This window comes from Pezoporus occidentalis, unplaced genomic scaffold (assembly GCF_034315485.1).
Source record: "Pezoporus occidentalis ecotype Australia unplaced genomic scaffold, CSIRO_AGI_Poc_V1 ctg31, whole genome shotgun sequence".
Taxonomy (NCBI): domain Eukaryota; kingdom Metazoa; phylum Chordata; class Aves; order Psittaciformes; family Psittacidae; genus Pezoporus; species Pezoporus occidentalis.
This window is the reverse complement of record NW_026915052.1, coordinates 4687246-4709356: the sequence shown is the minus strand read 5'-3', so window position 1 is coordinate 4709356 and position 22111 is coordinate 4687246. Positions and strand designations below refer to the sequence as shown.

At 37.1% G+C, this 22111-nt stretch overlaps 1 protein-coding gene across 4 annotated transcripts in view; it reads right to left on the bottom strand.

Moving 5' to 3' along the window:
- The window catches only part of TDRD9 (tudor domain containing 9), a 74552-nt gene that overhangs the window by 15504 nt on the left and 36937 nt on the right, over positions 1-22111 (bottom strand). For 3 of the 4 annotated variants that reach the window (XR_009966535.1, XM_062628071.1, XM_062628074.1), the window contains exons 8-25: positions 21495-21598; positions 20408-20466; positions 16327-16381; positions 16092-16176; positions 15358-15415; positions 14661-14765; positions 12590-12687; positions 12095-12226; positions 11488-11650; positions 11341-11404; positions 10640-10703; positions 8070-8114; positions 7551-7604; positions 6925-7041; positions 5844-5951; positions 2852-2952; positions 1917-2090; positions 545-656 (exon numbers count right to left, since the gene is read on the bottom strand). Coding sequence is in view for 3 of the 4 variants with exons in the window: in XM_062628071.1 (XP_062484055.1) it covers positions 545-656; positions 1917-2090; positions 2852-2952; positions 5844-5951; positions 6925-7041; positions 7551-7604; positions 8070-8114; positions 10640-10703; positions 11341-11404; positions 11488-11650; positions 12095-12226; positions 12590-12687; positions 14661-14765; positions 15358-15415; positions 16092-16176; positions 16327-16381; positions 20408-20466; positions 21495-21598 (1698 nt within the window). In the remaining variant the exon portion in view is untranslated. The remainder of the gene's footprint in view (positions 1-544; positions 657-1916; positions 2091-2851; positions 2953-5843; positions 5952-6924; positions 7042-7550; positions 7605-8069; positions 8115-10639; positions 10704-11340; positions 11405-11487; positions 11651-12094; positions 12227-12589; positions 12688-14660; positions 14766-15357; positions 15416-16091; positions 16177-16326; positions 16382-20407; positions 20467-21494; positions 21599-22111) is intronic. The other variant, XM_062628073.1, reaches the window with a different exon arrangement.

The window sequence follows — 22111 nt, the reverse complement described above, 5'->3', positions numbered from 1 at the left end:
TCAGAATCCAGACATATTATATACACACACAATTTTCCCCTAACACACTATCTTTTTTGCATGCAACATTTTTCCCGAATAAGCATGCAGTACCATTAACTCATCTCAGTTCTCACATCTACAGTTTCTCATTAAAACTGGCAGCTAATAACAACCAGGTAAATGGCCCAAATACCTACTGATTCTCATTTCTACAATGGAAACAAATAATTCCCCCTTCCCATCAATTTTCTTTACATTTATGCCTACTTCCAGCTAACATTTACTGCCAGTAAATCTCACAAATTTTGTCAAGCGCAAGTAAATTCCAATGTTTGAAATTTATGTGTGATGTATGAGCACTGTTTAACAAAGAACTACTGAAAAGCAGACGAAGAATATTCCCCATGTGTCCTAAGGTTACCTCTATGCTAAAAACATTATTAGCACCCATTCTTTTCATTAAAGATTATCAGATATTAATCTCCTCAAAATTAATCTCCTCAAAGTTAACTATGGTAATGATTATTAGATATTCCTTACTTCAGATGTAGAACATTCCTACCTCTGTTATCCTGATGGACAGAAGACGATTTGGGATCATCTTTAACTGTTGTAAAGCACCAAATGAAATTTCCACAGGCTCCACACTCTGCTTTTGACAGTCCACATTTACTCTAAAAAGTTAATGGAATAATGATGCTAAATACTTCACAAGCAAAACCTCAGGAGTCCTATTCTTTTGCTTTCATTTACTTCCCAAGGTGTCCCTAGGCCACATTTATGTACTTAATAACTTTTAGTCAGTAACATATGAATTCTATTAGAATGCAAAATGACCATGCAGAACCAAAATACTACAGAGTAACTGAATGCCATTATAATAAAGCAAAGGAAGATACATACCAAGACACAACTGTGCCATCCATTTGTTAGGAATTCAAAGAATTAAGGTTAAATAGTGAGGCATTTTGCTATGGCATGCCCCCTAAGCTTAATTTTTTAAAAAACAGTACAAAAAACCAGCACAAAGATAAATTCATAATTTTTTTTTTTTTATATATCATATTCCTTTTACTTGACAGAAGTTAAGAACTCCAAAACTAGCCTTTTAGTCTAGGAGACTTCACAAGTCCCTCAAGAATTAATTTCCACAAAGATTCTAAGTGCTGTTTTGGGCACAGTCAAACTGCTAAAATATTTTATTCAACACTAAATACAGTCAACTGCTGCTGAAGTATTCACCTGCACTTTAACATTTCCAGTTCATTCTGTCCTTCCTATTTTAGTTAGATTTCTTGAAAATACTAAAATGCCTCCAGGCCAAGCAGAAGCTAGGCAGATTACCATTTTAACAAGTGGCTTGTATGACCTGAAGCTCAGAATCACAGACAGCATATAGCAACAATGAAACCCACATACCAGAATTTTTAACAAAAGTAGGTGTGGGCCAGAAAGACTCACTACACTGCATTCCTCATTAGTATTTTCTATTATGCCTCCCCACCTTACGCTATTACACTTCTCCCCAGTTTCTGTTGTTATACTCCTCCTCCCTCACTTTTATGTCACTAAATGCCACTCCTTATTTGCTTTGGTTCTAACAATCCCCACATTGTCTATAGCATGAAGAAAAATTACTGTGTACATCCATCTTTCTATATACCAAGGGCAAATGCACTAAAAACTTTAAAACAAAGAAAAAGCCTATACTTGGTGTTCTCTTCAACAGTAAACCCCCTTTAACTATAAAGAAACATGCAAGACAAGTATGTTATTTCTAGTCCTACAAAAACATGCTGCTTATGCAAAGTTTACACACATGCTTTTTGAACCTAACGTCTTCCTTGGTGACACTTCCATGGAAATCCCCATTGATTCCAGCAAATCTCATTTCAACACAAAGAAACGTGTTTTTCCATATGCTATACAATTACCTTAGAGATTCCACACTCAGAGCTGTGACCCCTTGCAATTGCTTTTCAATATCATTTAGATGATAAGCATTCAGTGAAAGAGGACTTTTCAGCTGTGACATCTTGACTGACAGGTATACTGCGGGAAGAATCTTAAAGCCCTCCATTGGGTTACGGGAGAACTCCACAAAAGCCCTATTCAAAAAAACCCAAAACACAACAAAGCAAAACAGAAGCCCCACCAAGTAAAGTTGCAATTAGTACTCGATGAGGAATGAAAACACAACAAAAATCCCAGAAAAGCTGTCATTTCCTCTCCCTATCTTTATCTCAGCAGGTCAGTGAACAGTAAAAAGTAGGTTCTTCAAAAGCTTTGCCTATTGTTCTTATGAATCTTAATACTTTAGTTATCATGATGGTTATAAGAAAATCTTTCTAACATTCTCACAAGCCCATACCAAATTTACTAAGCATATTTAATAGAAATAGAAAGGATATGGAAATTTATGTGAGTAAGGAAAGACTGGAAAAGGCCTAAGGAGGATTGCATGACTTCAGCTTTGAACAGTTGCAGTCCAAAGTTAGTCAGATGATTAGCTAAAAGAGCTAGTTGCATGCATTTGTGCAAATCCATCTGACTGTACAAACAAGCTAAATTCAGTATACAAGTTAGAAATACAGACTGATCAGCTGCAGTTAAGGTCCACTCTTAGACCACAGAAGAGACAAAACAGAAGGCAGTCTCTAAATCAGCTAGTTTACTTAATGTTATTCCAATTAATGTATCTCAAACTTCAAACCCACCTTTCTTACTGTAGCCAATGCATTAAACTACTGATTCTTAAGAGAGAAAAATAAACTCATTTTGTCAGTGCACCACTGAAAAAAAAAGTGATTACTAGATTCATAACTGAGAACATGAAAAAGGTGGGATACTTAAAGTATTTTATACTTACTTTGATCCATCATAGGCAATAGATTTTACCTGCCCACACTGTCTAAACAGTGATTGCAACTGTTTATGGTATAGATATCCATAGGGAGGAATATTCCTCAGCTGTTAAGAAAAAGTAATTAAATTTGGATATATTCAGATATTTTAAAGCACTAAATTCACCTAAATAATTAGCTTTGACCTTCACTTAAACTGTGATAGTGATGTACAATCTAAGTCCCGAATTCAAAAACTGCTATATACTACATTAAATCTGGGAGATCGCAACAGAAAATAATATTGGAGTTTTGCTGCTAAAGCTGCCATAACTGCCAGTGGATGAATGTTTTAACTATAAATGAAGCAGCTTCATGTGTAGCTCCTTATATTTCTTTGATAATTTTTCCTAGAAGCTGTCTAGTATAGCCCTTTTGCTTGTAACAGAAAAGCAATGGAATGCTATGCTCCCTTGTCCACCACTGGGAACTAGAACCTAGGCATAGCCTGGGAAACAGGAGGAGCTATAGCCCTGCATGTCCTGACGTAACTACCCCATACTGAATTACTGACATAGGGTGGGACAGCTCATCCAACTGGAGAACACTTAAGGGTGGTTAGAAGCTTCTTAGGGATGACAGTCAAAAGAGCAACCTCCTGGTTTTCCCCCTGTGTGGAGGAGTGGCTCAAATATAAGATGGTCTTACATGGAGCAATGGAACAACCCATGCCTTGTGGGTCAGGATAAGAGAAGAGGTCAGTAAGGGTAACACTGAGGTAGGAATTTGTAGCAGACATCAGTCAGGATGAAGCAGATAATCTTTAGACAACATGCACAGGTCTCCAGATCATGGACCTTGCATCTTAGGGAAAGAGAATAAGTACCCTGATAACCTGCTAGAAGGGCAGGACACAAGCTCCTAGATTTCTGAAGGGTATAGCTTCTTATGCTTCTTGGTCATGAGCCAAACAGGGCTCTTCTGGATCTGCTATTGGTGAACAATGCAGAATTTCTTACAGAAATCATCAGCAACAGTAGCATGGGCCACAGCAACCAGGAAAGAAGGGAGCTAAAGATCTTGGGAATGAGGAGGCAAGTAACAGAATCCACATCCTGAAGTCTAGGAAGTACAGTTTGGTTTATTCAGGGAACTGGTAAGTGGGGACCCACAGGAAGTTGCAGAATCCCCATCCTCAGAGCTTCTTCCAAACACAAGTGGATGAAGGCCTAAGCAACATAGTCTGAACTCACTGTTAATTCTGCTTTGACCATAGCACTAGATAGCTAGCTAACTTCATGAGGTCTCTTCCAAACTGAATTATTAAAAGATTCTGCTATTCTTGGATTTTAACCCTAAACCAACTACATACCGATGAAGTTAGTCGAGTTGCAACACCTTTTCAAAGGCATTCTGCTAAGAGTAACATTTTAGTTAAATATATTGGATTGTGTAGTGTTAAGTATACTGAATTCTATAGGTGGTATATAGTTAGGTATAATGGATTATGACTTTAACATGTATTACCAAGGCAACAAGACAGTTGTGCATTTTACAAATTCCATGAGCTAAACTAACTTGGAAACTAACTCTACAAATCAACAGAAAAGCTTTCTCTAACACCTGTCTCATTCAGGAGGCAGAGAGCCAACATAAGTGCATGAGCAATTAAAAGCAAACGAAGGCTGTAGTTTCACAGCTATCAATATGTGACTGTAGCCAGATATCCATTTCTCTATCTTCTTCTTACTCAGTCATCTCTCACAGGAAATCTTGCTTTAATACAGAATCACAGAACTCCTAACTAGCAAGTTCAAGATTCTGGACTTTGAATTATTTTTCAGAGGCTACAGAACTGCCTGTTCTTCTCTTTCGTTGTTACCATCTTAGACAGGAAAGAATGGATACCTTTTTGGAAAAACTTCATGTGCCTTTAAGTCAGAGTACTAAGATCAGTTGCTGGCCAAAAACACAGTCTAGGTCAAACTGCAGAAACAAACAATCTCAAGGAAAGAAGATTTAGAGAGAACAGAATAGGAGGAATAACTGCCTTTTTTATCTTTGGTGCACACTATGAGGAGAATCATATGGCTACAAGAAGTATCAAATTGCAGAAACAAACAATCTCAAGGAAAGAAGATTTAGAGAGAACAGAATAGGAGGAATAACTGCCTTTTATATCTTTGGTGCACATTATGAGGAGAATCATATGGCTACAAGAAGAATCTCTCAAACTGAGAGCTTGAGGAACTTCCAGCACTTGTGCCCAAGATCATTTACACTGATGAAGACACAACAGCTACTTTTTCCATCTTCAAGATATCTCCTCCTATCAACTGCTTGTTAAAGAGTTGCCCAAGATCATTTACACTGATGAAGACACAACAGCTACTTTTTCCATCTTCAAGATTTCTCCTCCTATCAACTGCTTGTTAAAGAGTTGCCCAAGATCATTTACACTGATGAAGACACAACAGCTACTTTTTCCATCTTCAAGATATCTCCTCCTATCAACTGCTTGTTAAAGAGTTACGTGCATTAAAAGTAAATAGCTCCTTATATCTAACACTTTAATCTTAACCAATGTTGCTATGGCAAAACTGATCTTGTCTTCATTCCACAAGACTGAATATAGCCTGATATTTTGTTTCACTATACTTAAATGATATGTTAAAAATTTTAAAGACATAAATAAGTGTGTTTGTGTGCAGATATTGGCATGACAGCCAATATATCTTTTATTAGTTCAAATCTTGTATTAATTTTATGAAATTTGTTTGCCTGCACAAGACTAGCAATCAAATGCAGAGAGGCAGTTCTCAGTAGGAATTCTTCTAAAATTGCCCACCCACACAATGTTTATTATATTGAAAGAAATGGAGATGGGAGAGAAGACAACTTAAAAAGTGAGGATCACAGTAGATAATTATGTTTTTGCCCAAGACAGAGCAAGACTTGAAAACACCACCGAAACACTACACATTTCTACTACTTACGTCATTCACCTTCTTAACGTACCATTACAGTCGTTTTTGGATCTTTGCCAGCAAGGTCTCTCACAGCACATTCTTCATTACATTTTCCAAAAGTAAAGTAGTTTGGATAGAAAGCACCAGCTATCACAACCTGACATCAAGATAATATTTTGGAAAATGCAGCAGATTACATTCAGTTTCTTGTAAAGAGATAACTAACAGCATAAAGAGATACCAGCAGATCTTTGTATGATATTTTTTTTCTGTCTCTTTCCAGGAATTACTGTAATTGCAGACTAAACATTAATTCATGCAAATCCTTAAAACCATACTTTTCATGAAAAGAGTTCAAGTTCTGCAACAATCTTGCATAATGTTAATATTTTTGTATGCAAACTTGCTCAATGAAAACTGTAATTGTTAGCCCTGATTTCAAGAAGAGCCTCAATTTTAAATAAATTCATGAAAAATCAGCCACATGAAAATGGTTCAGTTTTCATGATACATCTTAGAATACTTAACAATTCAGCTCTGAAAAGTTCACTGCTTCTACAGCTAAACCAATTGTCACTGAAATGATAAACAGGTCTGAAAATAAAGTCACTATTACATCAGCCCAAATGAGACAAGAAATGTAATTGAAAATTTGACAAAGTTACAACAGCTGAAAGACATCTAATCCCTCCCCTTCTCCCCCCACTAACCAAGCCAGTGGTGGTTCAAACAGGGCACTCAAAATAAGTGAAAATGTAATTTTCAGATCTGATAGTTCTTAGATTTCCCACACAAAACATCCTTCTTTAGAGTCTTTTTATGACTTCAACAAATATTAGCCTAAATAAGCAGTTTAATTTATCTCAGTATGACTTGGTTTTATTTTGATGAACTGTCAAAAGTGGAGGGACAACCAGAGTTCCAATTCAGCATGAATTCTAAACCAGTGAAAGTAATACTAGCTGTCCTCCTAGGTTGTCAAATGAAGTACTTTCTTACCTGCAATAGCAAAATCTACAGAGACTTTTGAAACATAAGTGTAACACAAGTTCATCAGTACTAGCACATAAAAATCCAGTTACAGATTTTGTAAATAATGGCTCTCCCCTGAACAGCCAATAAAGCATTACCTGCAAAATGAAGCGTTGTTTGTATAAACATTCCTGATCCACAGCAGATGGTTGAGCATTAACATGCATGTTAAACGCACTGACTCGCTCTTTCAAGTTGTGAAATAACTGTGCCACCTAAAATTTGTACACTAAGTTACGTACTAACATACCAAAACCATTCACAAATTAAAATAAAATGTTAGTAAATGTCTAAACTGATCAAACTCCCTTTCCCTTCTAGGTGACTAATACGCATTTTACCTAATATACTGCTTAGCATCTCTACTTTAGATAGTAATTTCAGAACTGTGACTCAGTTTTCTTGACATCTCTTTAAAAGTTGAATTTTGTAGTCACAGAGTATATTACACATATATGATATAGAACAAAGTTAGAAAAATAACTGAAAACCTTTGACAAGATGATAAACTGATTCTACATTGAAATACTTTTGGGTTTGTATCTTAGGAGGTAAAAAAAACATGCTAAGAACTTTTGGGTTTGTATCTTAGGAGGTAAAAAAACATACTAAGAATAGCCTGGACTTCTACACTCCACTGTAGTTGTGACCACGCATGCTGCATCCATATTTAGCAGATAACAATGACTTAGCAGGTAAGAATGACTTATCTATTTCATCTCACCTCCCGGACCTTCTTGATATGAATACAATTTGATTGACCCCACTCAAGCTCTTTCTAGAAAAGAACGTGAAAAATGCAAATGTAAAAACTGTCAGAAATTTGTTTTTTTCTACTGCTAGTAAGCTTTCCTCCATATTCTCCTGTGTAGTCACAAACAACAGTTATATATAGCAATGGAAGAATTTGATTTCATTTCACTTCACAGCTTTCTTTCATCCATATCAATCAAGTGTTATGAAATCTATGAAAATATAAAGTTAATTATATGTTTGACTAATAAACTATACTTCGGGTACCACCATTGCAGCTGTGGGCAATCTAAATTTTTCACATAAACCCACAAGTCCAACTCCTCTATGCTGCTACTACAGAGTCTACTTCAAGATGGACACTTATTCCAAAGAAACAGAACTTCCTCTGGAAATATAACTTTATCACTTATTTTCTGGCCATCATGGCTACTCATTATAACGCAGTCACTAACCTTTAACAGAAAAGAAGAAGTAAAGTTTAACTAACCTTGGGATGTCTCAGCTCCCCTTTTTGACTGCATGCCTGCCATGCCTGGAAAAGAAATGGTGTAGTATTCAGGCATAAACTGCAGTGCTTTAGTAATAATTATTACAAATATTAACATGACATTCAAAATTATGAAGGTTTTTCTGTACCTATACCAAAGAGAATTTTTTGAACACCAATTTAAAAAACAGAGATTAACACAGATTTAAAAACCAGTTGGCCCTTACGATAACACAGATTACAAATATTTATGCATAGTAGTATAAGGAAAGCTGAATCACAGTGATTCAGGTTGGAGGAGACTTTTTCAGATAAATTGTTGGAACACCCCACACAGCACGGCCAGCTTAGATCAGGTTTTTGAGGATCTTGTCTATAAAACCCTGAGTAACCTTGACTGACTTCATGGCTTGAATCTGCTCTGAGCAAAAGACTAGACTACAGACCTTCTAAGGTCCTTTCCAACCTTATTTATTTAATTATTTTAGTCTAATATGATGCTTGCCTGGTTGGTTCCTAAGCAGATATAAATACTTCTCACTCTTATGAATAATCTTACTCTATTTTTTGAGGGTGGGTGAGAACTCTGGGTCTTCCTTTGCTCATATGTGAGCGCACAAAGGAGCGTGGCTGCGAAATGTAATCCTAAGAATGCATTACTTCAGGGCTGAAAGTGTGATAGGATTATAATGTAACACAACATGCTAAAGAATAAGAATTGCTATAGGAAGGTAACTGTTCTGCCTTCAAGTCAGCTTAGAGGTTATGGCGTGCAATGCTGCACCCATAGACCAAAAAGGAGTTTAAGCACTATTGCATGAACTATAATTACATATGCTGCCTCAAACTTACCATCGGTTCCTGCAATTAAATTAGAAATACAGCATTTGTGTCACTGGGTTTCTGGACATAGCTTAGAGATTCTGGATCAAGGCACATGCCAAAAGGAGACCAAGCATGTTACATTCCAAGTCGTTACAGGAGTAAGCTCTGTTTTGATACGGAAGAAGTACAGTAGTCACTCAGTAACACAGCAACATGAAACAGCCTATCCACCTGGTTTTCTGAGAGGAGATGGACTAAGCATTAAAGCCCATCCAAATACACATAAGCAGAACAAACTGGATACTTTGATTTGATACTGTAATAAGGCAGGCTACTTCCAGAACCTTTTATTTTCTCCTTGTTTTGGGAGAAAAGTGAACTCTGATTTAGACACAGTTCTGATGTGAATGCCTTCCAGAAAACAGGTCTGGAAGAAACATTAATGTGCTTAGAATATCACTGAAAATAATTTCATTATTAGGCAGCAAATCTATGAGAGATGCCTGCAGAATCCATTTCTCCTAGTTTAATAGCAAGCCACCTCCAGCTTACTGTGGACACCATCAGCATAGTTGAGCAGCCAGACTTCATTTGCCTACCTTTACTGAGGCTATCTGATGCCCTGATTTTAAATAATGCTTTTGACATCCATCACTTCCATACCCAAGCCTTGTGTCAGAAAAATAAATGCCACTTATTTGACATTATTTTTTCTTTTAAAAACTCTATTTAAAATCCTATCTCTTAAATCAGGCTGATTAGTCTTTACTTCCCCAGATTCTCCTCTTTATACTGCTAAAGCTTTTGAACTTTTTTATATTCACTAAAACCTTTTGCAAGCAAGGGCTCAAAAAATACGTGCTAATGATTCACAGAACTTCTGCTTACTCGGGAAGAAGTCTAATCTGAACTGGAAAGTTTGAAAACATGTTATTTCTCTGTTCTTTTGTGATATCCAGCCATTAAAACCAAAGCTTTCACATCACTCACACAGACACGGCACAGGAAACTTCTGTTTGAATATTTGTGCTTATTCTTTAAGACACCATACTGGTTTACAGAAATACCACCTTCAGATTAACAGGACACCAGGAAATACAGCATACAACAGGATCAGGTGAATTCAGAAAAGATTATGCTGGAGCCTCAGAATCAGCACGTATATGTGGCATAGGTGCCCATGTCCATGCTTCATAAAATTATAGCACCAGAGTACAGAAAAACAAGTTAGCTTTCAAAGTTAGAAAAGTCCAACGTAAATAAAACGGAGTAAATTAAACCTGCAGTTGAAGATTTTGGAGTGTCCAAAAGATTACAGAAACATCAGACCATGCATAATGTAAAGCACTGGATGCTGAACAGTAAGCTCCTCTATCAGAAGGCTTTCTCTTGCTCTACCAGCTCTGCTGGTACATGCAGAGATTGACCTCTGTCCATGCTATCAGCCTATGAAGCAGCCAAGTGTACAGGAAAATCCCCTTTCAACAGAATAAAATACTACAAAGTCAAAGCCATGAAGCCTGGAGAAAAGACAGTAAACGCATTCTGTACTAGAATTTACTAGTCCAAACTGTCCTCGGTTAAAAGGGAGCTACCAATATCATCATGTCTCTGGCATTTTATATTTAGTTTTTATAATAAGTGATAAATCAACTGTTATATAGTATGATACATCCTTCAAAAAGTATCACTAAGTAGCTAGGAGTAATGTGAAGTTTTTAACAACTTTAAGAAAAAAGACTTACCTTAAAAGCATTCACAATTGCAATGCAGTCGCTCTTACTATTCCCAGCAAAAAACAGTTTGTTCCTGGCAATACAAACAAAAAGAATCATCAACAATCACAGAATCATAGAATAGTTAGGGTTGGAAAGGACCTTAAGATCACCTAGTTCCAATTCCCCTCCCATGGGCAGGGACATCTCACACTAAACCATATCACCCAAGGCCTCGTTCAACAATGTTTTTTTTTTCAAATACTGAATGTATTTGACACATAGCTCAGGATGCTAAAACTGGTAACAACTTCTAGGACTTCAATAAACAGGGTCAATAAATTTACTGTAATTATTTGTCCTTATTCACATCTCCTGGATGTGAATTTAAAAATTAAGAAGAAAAAAAGAAAGAGAAAAAGAAAAAAGAAAATACTTGTTATTTAACCCTTCTCTCCATTTTAATAGACACCGCCTGCCACATACATCAGAACGACAAAACTCAAAAATCATAACTTGTACTCAGAAAAGAATAAGTTACCTCTATGATAATAATTAGTTCACATACAAACAGATTTCAATATCTCAGCTGCCTGGGAAAGCTTCTTTCTACACTGCTGGCACTTCTGACAGAAAATTAGACTCATGACATAAAAAACTGTATTTAGTGTTCAACTTCAGCTTCTGCCCCCAGATGTAGGCTGGAAATTGTAAAGCATCTAAGGTAATACCTGTATCCATCAACTTGCTGTTGTAAGGGTGATGTAAAAAAGTTCCGCAAAGACAGTGCTGCAGCTACAACAAAACCAAATCAAAATGAAAATCTGCAAATCACTTGTTTTTAGAGAAATGTTCTCACATGTTCTTCTTTCATTTACCTATAATAATGCATTCTTCTAAGCACCCAAAGGCATGCCCAAGGACTATCAGTTTTCCAAGATGCAGATCCACTGGCAATTGTGCCAATACCCTTCCTAAGAAAGTCAGCTCACCATCATGTGGGTCGTCTTCTGTTTGCACACAATTCGTAAGTGCTCCCAGCTACAGAAATTAAAATTTATTCACTTGTAAAAGCTAATAAAGCAAATCTAAGACCAGCTTGTAAGAAAAGACAAGAAGCAAGCAACATCAATCAATATCAAAACTCTAATTAAGTTGAAGACCTTAATTTTAAAAGCCTAACATTATTAAAACCAAGTTTCTACTACACATACTGGATATAAAAGCAAGCTACAAATGATGCAAATATAACTTCTCACGCACTTCAGAAAAGAGAAAGTTCGGTGAATCCTGTTTCAATGAACTAACTGCAGAAATAATGCTGAAAAGTACAGTAAACGAAGTAAAATGTGAGAAAAGATTCTTTAGACACAGCTCTTACTTCAGGTTACAATTAAGGCTACTACTACCTCACATACCAAGAAAAAACTCTTCTACAGTACACTTTTATTACCTCAATTTTAACAACATTAAAAGAACACCTACCTCTTTCAGCTGAAGTATGGTACGTTCAATGTCACCTACACTGGGCGGAGACAGAGCTGTTGCCAGCAAGGCTTTTGGTCCTCCCATATCAAGCTTTTTTATTTTTAAGACTGTAGTTCCCAATGGACAACGCTGAAGGACAAACAATGTTAATGTTACTTCCCCCCCCCCCACGGAAAGCATGACGAAGTGTCTTCTAAGAAAAATAAGTTCAAGTTCACAATTTAGTAAAAAAAAAATAAATAAAAAGAATAAAAAAAATTTAAATTTTGTGTTACTAAGGATATTTTACTTTTGAACAGATTACTTATTCTAATCCACAGTCATTTTACTCCTGTAAGGTATCTCCTTCTACAAAGGAAGCTATGTGGAATGGTCTTTGTCAATTATCAACTTTAAAAAAAACAACCAACAAAACAAAACCAACCAAACCCCCCCCCTCCCCCCTCCCCCAAAGCCACTGAAAAATATCTTGATGTTTCCCAAAAGTCTTACCAGTATCTCAGGTACTGACTGTTCTGGAATGGAGTCTGTCCAGAAGGTCTTGCATATAAGCCTATAACAATACCCTTTGGAAACACGTCCAGCACGACCTTCACATAAAAGAACAAATCACCCATTTAAACTGCCTGAGGTTCAGGCTGTTTAAAACCCATCCCCTACAAGCCTTCTGGGCAGCTGAGCAGCGCGCAACAGCTGACACTGCAAGCTGACCAGCATTTTGCTCTCTTGCAGCAGACAGCCCCAGTGGAGACATCTCTTTACCTTTTCCCACATAACAATCAGATAAAGTAATTTTGTTTCCACAGCAGCAGTAACTAATTAAAGAGTTAAAGTACTTCACTCTGTCTTTCTCAATTGAAAAGGCATGACAAATCCTGCACTAAAATATACTTCCTCAAAACCATGAATAGGCAAGTTCTTAAATCTAAATTTAATACAGATAAATATGCCAATGCAAGCTTTAGCATATCCTCAAACCAAAGCCAACACCAGCGCTCCAAGATGGACCTGCTGCTGCCCAAGCCAAGCCCATCAGTAATGGCGGTAGCACCTGTGGGATAGCAACATAGTTAAGGGGAAAAAGCACTGTTGTGCTGTTGAAGAGAGTGATATGGCAGAGAAACAATTCTGCAGATATCAAGGCCAGTGAGGAAGGAAGGGAGGAGATGCTACAGGCACCAGAAGAGAGCCTCCCGTGCAGGCCACGGTGCAGAGCATGGTGGGGCAGGCTGTCCCCCTGCAGCCCATGCTGGTCCATGGTGGAGCAGATATCCACCTGCAGTCTGTGGAAGACCCTCACACCAGAGCAGATGGATGCCCAAAGGAAGCTGTGACCTCATGGAAGCCCATGCTGCAGCACGCTCCTTCAGGGCCTGTGGCACTGGAGAGAGAGGAGCCCATGCTACAGCAGGTTTGCTTCAGGACTGGTGACCCCACAGAGGACCCATACTGGAGCAATCTGTTCCTCAAGGATTGTACCCAACGGGAAGGACCCCACTCTGGAGCAGTTCATGAAGAACTGCAGCCTGTGGGAAGGGTCCACACTGAAGATGTTCATGGAGAACATTCTCCTGTGACAGGGACCTCATGATAGAGCAGGGTAAGTGTGTGTGAGTGAGAAGTCCTCCCTCTGAGGAGGAAGGAGCAGCAGAGAAACATGATGAACTGACTGAAATCCCCATTCCCAGTTCCCCTGTGCTTCTGAGGGGAAGGAGGCAGAGAGATCAGGAGTGAAACTGAGCCTGGGAAGAAGGGATGAGTCGGGGGGGGAAGGGGTTTTAAGATTTGTTTTTATTTCTCATTACCCTACTTTGATTTGTTCAGTAATAAGTGAAATTAATTTCTCTAAGTCTATTTTGCCCATGATGGTAATTGCTGTGTAATCTGCCTGTCCTTATCTCAACCCATGAGCTTTTTGTTACACTTTCCCCTGCCCAGTTGAGGAGGGAAAGTGACAGAGCAGCTTTGGTGGCACCTCATTTAAAAACACAGACATTTTTAAACTTAAAGATATCACCGTTATTAATTTATTTAGTACTCCTTTAAACTGAAAAGATTTTAATATTTAAGAGTACTGTCTTACTAGACGAGACAATATGAAATCTTATTTAAACTTACACCACATACACTGGTCTGCACACTGCTGTGGTTATTTCAACCAATTTAAGAGTGATAAAGACATGAAGTTTCTTTTACTGCTGAAACTCAAGTAGTTAGTAAATACCTAGCAGTACTTATCTCCCCCTTTTAAGAAAATGGACCACGATAGAAATACTATTACATAACAGAGAATCCTCATAAAATCTCAGGTCCATGAATTTTAGTATTTTTCAATAAAACACAAAAAGTCCTATGGAAAAAATACTTGAACAAAATAAAACATTCAGGCACAATTGTTTGATCACATTATCTTACCTGACATGGTAAGGAATTATGTTTCTGTGTAAATTACTCAAGACAAAAATAATCCACGCTTTTACTGTTAATAAAATGAAAAGCAACATAAAATTCTCCATGAAGGTTAGCTTTTAAAATTCCTTTCCATTACCTATTTACCCCTTACCTTTTCTTTGATTACAGTTTGTTTTAGATGCCCAGCAAAGTCTCAAACTCTGGTAATTAGTTTCCTCATCACAAACCAAAGTTCTAGTTAAGCAGAAATCTATCACTGCAATAAAGAAAAAATCTAGTATTATTATGAAACAATTTATCCTCATGGCAGTGGAAAAAAATACTGGCTGATTTTGTGTTATCAGAAAAGGAAATTTTCAGTTATTTGAAAACCAGTAAAGAGAGCACTACATTTATAAAGAACCGGACCTAGAACACCGAATACTGACAGAAGTGCAAACAGACTTTAACATAAATAGTTACTGCAAATGACAACATAAAAAGGCAATCTGTTCTATATCAGAACATCTGATGCAATTATTTCAAAAGACAGCCAGAATGTGAAGAAAAAACTTAAGGTACTTGTGACATAGGGTTTGATTCTGCTTGTTACTGCATTTACAATATTTTTTTTTCTCTCCCCCAAAAAATATTGAAACCAGCACTCCACTTGGTAGCTCTATTTGATCATATATTCACATTCAAACCTGTTCTCTGTTGTGAAAGAAAGAATTCAACAACCATCAAAGTAGAAATCCAACAGCAATGGTTTGTAAAACGGTAAACTGTTGTGGAGATTTAGGCTACTGCAAGTGAGGAAAACACTATAAATACAGCACATACACAATTACAAGATTTATATGACTTACCATACTTAACATCAGGAACTGTTACAGAGCTCTCAGCTATGTTTGTACACAGAATAATCTGAATTTTGAAGCAAACAATGAGCAATGAATGCATAAAGAAAAAACTACATTAATATTTCTATATGAAAAATCCAACTTGCTATGAAGAAATACAAACGTAATGGCAATACAGTATTTCTGCTCTGCATATTAAAAAAAAAGGTAATACAAAACAAGAAAATGTGTATTTTTGTATTTTCTTGTCCTAAGATCAGAGAAGCATAATAAAGTAATATAGCATACATAAAGAAGCAGAACAGAAATATTTCCTTATGCTTTTGCATAACAAAGCATCAGTGATAAAGAAAGCCAAGACACTAGCCATAATGCAGAGTAAAAAGCAGGTAGGAGACCCCCTTACCGGGGCACAACTTTGCTATGCAGTACCACTAGCAGCATACTGCTACCATTCAGGTGCAAGAATCAATAAACACAAACTTGCTTAAGGGTAAAACCAGTTTCACACAATAATTTAAGGATAGTTTGCTGTTATTCTCGCACTTCTCTTAAGGTCTAAGTGCCAGTTAAAGTAACAGCTTGGTAAGAAAAGCAATTAGTTTACATCTTGAAAAAACTGCTTTGACCTCACACGGCAGTTTGAGTTGGCACAGCTAGTGTTAGCTTATAGACATTATTACTTGCTATTACTCTAGCAAAAGATTTCACACAAAAAGTGATGATTCAACAATATTTACTTTTCTGTAGCCAGGAACTGTAGCCAAAAGTGCACTATTTTGTTCCTCTAATGTCCCACCTGAGTGAAGTGGGTACACTTGCCACCTAAAGAAAATACATTAGTGAAATATTAACTGATGCAAGATTATAGTAATTACACCTCTGTGCGAAATCATATTATATACTTGGAACTCACACAACTGAAGGATTCACGTTCCGGTTCAAATAAACTCAAACAAGTGTGGTCTAACTTACCTTTTGTTGAACTTACTTGAGAGACATGACTGCATGTATCTTATTTCACACAAACCTAGGGAAAAAGTAATTCACATGTTGAATGTCTGCTTTAGGATAAATTCAGGTACTTCAGCCAAAACAAGCTGCTTCAACGGCCGGGGGGGGGGGGGGGGGGCGAGGTCAGGGAGGAGAAGTAAAGAAAACCAGCAAAAAGCTATTTCTGCCTTAGTCATCTCAGCTTTGGCAGTGCCAGTGCTTATTCTCTGGGGCACGGATTTCACACCTAAGGTATTTTTGCCGTCTTCCTGAATACCTCCACAGGCACCAACCTTTCCAAGAAGCCTAGTTTACATCTTACTGAGACTTCATTCCAAAACCCTCATTTTCAAAACACCTGTCTAAACTGGGGTTCCCCAATTGGATATTAAAAAATGAAATTATTCTGTAACTGAAGTACAGGATTGCTGCATTTTTCAGTGAGGCTAAATGCAGTCTGAGCACCTGGATATGAAAATTCTTGGACTCTTTAGATGACTGTTACTTGACTTCAGAAGTGAGAATGAGGGAAGACAAATGCACATGAAGGAAGAAATTTTCAGCAAAGATAAGACAGAAGGAAAACCAGAAATGAGAAGAAAGAAGTGTATGCAATGGGCTGGAAATCATGACTGAATTAAGGTAAGCAAGGAAGAGGCCAGAAAGCAAGAAACTGGAGCAAGAAAAGGAGAAATGGATTCAACAAATGAATGTGGTTATTATACAAGATTGGCTGGAAAAAGAAATTGCAGGAGAACATGGAGATTTAGTCAACTACTGGAGTCAGAAAGACTGAAACGGGAAAATGAGGGGAAGTAGCTATAGGTAAGACTCATAAAAGAAATCAGGGTTGGGGTAGAAAAGGTAAGATGGGGGTGGGGGAATAAATAATTGTGGTGGTGGTTCAATCAGCAGGAATTTAAAAGTTTCAAATGTCCTTTGTGTGAGGCTACTACAGGGGAAAGCAATGTCATTAGAACCTGAAAGACATCAAGGAAACCTAATTTACATCACTGCTCAAATAAGAGTACTTGAGAATGCAAATAACTAGCCAAATCACAAACTACTGACTAGCACAATAATGAAACTATTAAAGCTCTAAGCAAGAACACCTTCAGCACTGTGGTGAAAAAAAAAAGCACACTGGGAAATGAAAAAAACAGCACCACCTTTTAAGATTACTGTAATATAAGGGAGGAAAAAAGTGTTTATGAACTAGAGCACATAATTAAAGATAGAGAGAACTCACAAGAACACCATGATACTGTCTGTTTGGACAGAGCCTGCAACACCTACCTGATAACACTAAGTACTGCTTGGCTGTCTAATGTATTTTCTCCTTGCCATACTGCCTGGTTACGTATCCGAGTAAGACATTAAGGCTCAAATCCAATTTATATTTAAAAACAATTAAAAGAAGCTTAATCCATGACTGTTACAATCAAGTTCGACATAAGCCATATTAATAGTAATCATTAATCAGTCTAGTAATTTCTGACTAGACACAGCAGGCAGCATCTGATGCTCAGTTCTGGAAGGGAGAAGAGTTGATCATGACACCTCCAGAACAAAAGGCTGCCACCAGGAGAGACAGATCTTGGAATGAAACAGTAACTAAAAATCTCTTTGGTAAACATACCACAACAAGGAGAGTCGAACATGGAGAAGCACAAAAGAAAATACAAAACAGCAAAGAAGCTGACACCAGTAAAAGAGATAAAAGCTTAGAACAGTAATAGAACCCCTTGAAGCTTTACCCTATGTAGTTTCTACCATCAGCAAGTGGATGTGAATCACAGAGAAATCAGGCTATCCCCACCTTCTGCATGCTCCTGAAGGATTACAACCTACTCTTGCTTTCATTTAACCCATCAGCTAGTCTGGTAGAAGCGTGTTACATACTTGAAGGTGTAGCTCAGTGATGTTTCAGTCACCGGTATGATCTCTTTTTTCAGTTTGTTCTTTAAAAGGTCTAAAGAACTAGACATCAATGTAAACACTCCAGAAGCATTAAGGTTGCCAAGTCTAGCATTCAATACAAGAACTGCCAGAATCAAGACTGGTTGTGCAAAATTAATGCAGCCCACTGGGAACATATGCACACATTATGCACACATTATGTTACTGCACAGTTTAAGGTGGCACTTTTATCACCTCCTATCTAGGGACATACTAGCTCTGCAATCAAAGGAGTGCTGAGTACTAAAGGGTATTTATCTGTAAAGAATCAGACTCAGTAACATAAAAAATAATTAATTCAACACTGAACAAGACAAGCAATTATAACAGGAAAGAAAACACAGCATCCTACTCAAGACAGCTGCATGCTCTATGGAAGTGGATTCTGCCTTACCACTGAGTTCCACAAAGACCGTGAAAAAGAAAGAAAAAATCACTTAACAGTACTCCTCAATATGGCACTACTGTTTCTGGCTGCTGTTGCCTACTCAGCTCAAAATGTCAATGGAAGCGTTATTCTGAATGTACAAAATGCTATGTAATTTTAAGTACTCAAAAAAATCTAAGCATTCCAAATCAGTGCCTTAATAAGGATGTTATTTTTACCCAAATCTGTCTCAGCTGCCCTCTTGTAAACTGAGGGCTTTCCTCTCCTTTTCTCCAGTTCTGCATAAAGACTATTTGTGAAGAGAATTTGAAGAGGCATTTGCTAATCCCATGTTCAAGATCAGTCTTGAGTATCCAGTTACAAAACAGGCCAAGGTCAAACACTAAACAACAATAAAAACCAAACCCAAGAACCAATTAATTCAGAAAACACTATCTACACATGTTTACATGAATTGACAAAATGTATTTAAGCATAGAGTTTCACTTTAGCAGCTGCAGTTGTAAACCATCAGGGTCAGCAGCAGAGTAAAAAAAAATAAAAGATCTCGAAAGATAAAAGTTTTGGGAATTGAAAGCGATAATTTCAGCCTGAAATGAAGACTCAGAGGGCCTTAGGGAGTCTGAAAGCATACCAGACAAACTAATATGAGAGGCCAGAGGCACCAGACATGGTCTCCCTACTTGATTAATGGCAAACTGGAATGGGTCCTACATTGACATGATGAAGTAATTCCTTCTACCCATTGATTTTATAGAGAAGGTAACTCCAAGAGAGGCAGCTCTAATGCCCTGTAGCTGGCAGGGAGCACGCCATCGAAAGGTAGTCTGCAAGTGCAGTGCATTTTCGTGCTGCGCTCCGTGTTTCCAGCCCTAGTGCTAACATGTTTACTGCTAAGGTCAACACAGCAGGAAAATAACATTCATAAAGATTTTACATAAAGTTAGGAAGTCCAGGTAGGGATAGAACCCATTATGCCCAAGGAACAGCTGCTCCTGACTCATAAAGATCACTCTCCAGTAGTACGCAACCAAGTATTTTCAGAGTTTTCAAGTAGCAAATATTCATGAAGTAAAAGTATACCTGAAACCACCAAGTAACAGCTTTGTGATGCTTGGGAAACCAAGTCTGTAGCCTAGTTACACAAACATTATTGCGTGCTTTTGTTTTCGCTGTCATTCTTCTTGAATCTCTTAGCCAGATTTTAGAGGCAGTGTTAAGATAATTTTAGGTTTACTGTTTAAGAAAACTAAAACCATATATAACCATCTCTCTGATCATTACATTAATTGCTATATCATCATGCATGCTTCTGAGTATTCCTACTACAACAGGCAACCCATGTACATGGATAGGAAAAAGTGAATTTTAATTTTTACAAGAATCTAAATAAAGACTACACTATATACAGATTAAGAAAAGGTCTCTAAAGGAATCCTAAGAACTTCATGCAGTATTTAATAGCTAATCTAAAAAAAACCCAGAAACTGAATTTCTGTGGATTAACTGGAAAATTTATTACTTTAACTTCATTTTAAAACATGCAGAGTCTTACTTCTGACTCAAAACATTTCCAATTATTGCCATATTTAAAGAAGTTTGCAAGAAAAATACTCAAATAGACCAATAAACCCCAGTTAAACGTGTGTTTAATGAATCTCCAGAAGAAAACTTGTTAGGTGACAAATGGAAAATAAAGTTAAGGCATATACTCACCTGGTAAAAATACTAGCACACTTCCACGTTCTGATGTAACACTCAAGTTTTTTTCCTCCCTAACAAGAATATGCAGGTTCGTTAGTTTCACAACCTCAGTCTATTTTATCACCCCAAGTTATTTTACTCTGAAAGAACAAGCAGAACTGTGCACTTTTTGTAACTAGTATTATTTAAACTTCCTGAAGAAATGGAATTCAGGACATTATTTGCAGCTATCCATTCTGGAATACCCCGCATATAAATACTGGAACTAGATCATTAGGTTTAGTCTTCAAAATTATGTAAAAGCAGAAACATTCTTACTTAGCAATGAAATGAATTAAAATTAGGTTACCAAAAGTTTTAAAATGTAAATGTAGCATTCTGCTGTAGAATTCTAGACAAACTTATTTAGTAATTTTTCAAGAATACGTAATGCGTTAGACACAAAAACACCACTAGACACATTTAACAAAAGCCTGGCATATAAAACAACTAACTATTATCAGTAACTACAGGTCATGACAAACTTGAGAGGGAGACATATTCAATTAATCTGTTAGGCGTCAAGAAGCTAAAATCACCTCAACATAATATAGAACTTGTATTTTTTGTGGCAGTCATTCCTGATGTAAAATTTACAAAACACAAAGTAACAAAGTAATATTTACTTATTTCAAAAGAGAGTAAGGCATTAGTTAAGCAGGCAGTGAAAAAATTAATGCTAGTTTGCATTATTTTGTCATGGCTTAATGTATATTTTAGTTTACAATGCAAAATAGTTCTGGTGTTATTCTTCACATGAATATTATTCAGCTCTGGTCTACAGCAAAGAATCTAGTTTCCATGTGGCATGGCTGGCTTGAATGGTCACTTACACTCCAGGGCATGAAGTGTATTTCAAGACACAGGTTATTCCGTAAGACCTACAAGTAGCCTTATAACTACCCTCAGTGAAATCACACAGATATGTAACATAAAAGCAGAGATGCACAGAAAATGAAGCTGCCACTAGTAACTATGATACATGGGCTGCTTCTGTTCCTTAATTAGCATCTTGCTGCCCCAAAGAACCAGTGATTCCAGAACTCAAACTGTGCCTTACCTGTTCTTCTCCATCTCTAACTCATCAAATGACTGGATCAAAGACATTGCTATTTCATACATTTCCCTTACTATCACTGGTTCCTCAATTATTTGAGTAGGAAGCTGTGTGGAGAACAGAGTATTGAGGTTAACACAGAGTAACAGACTACAAGACTGTAGATCATGTATACGTGTTGATTTGTCAAGTGCTTCTCCATTAAAACTTATCCAGCACAGAAGATGTACAAAGAAGTAACAATTTGAAGTATTCACTACCTTCTAGACAGACCCTTCAAGCATGCTACCTTTTAAGGCTAAGGAAATACTTCTGATATTTACATACTTAAGACAATCACTAGCCCACACTCTATTCCCTAAAGTCTGCCAGACATACTCTTTCTACAAAGTGTTAGGCACATGAGACTAATCAGAACACATGGATGATAAAGAGAGGAATTTGTATGAGGCATGTACAATTCTTCTCACAGGTGCTATAATGTGGGTCTCTACCTGACTGTCAAATAAATCATGTACCTCTTGCCTTTAATAGTTTTTTTGTTTTAGGTCACACGCTGTCAAAACAGCTATGGTTCTGCTGTACACAATATAAACATGACGACTCTTGTCAACTCTGTT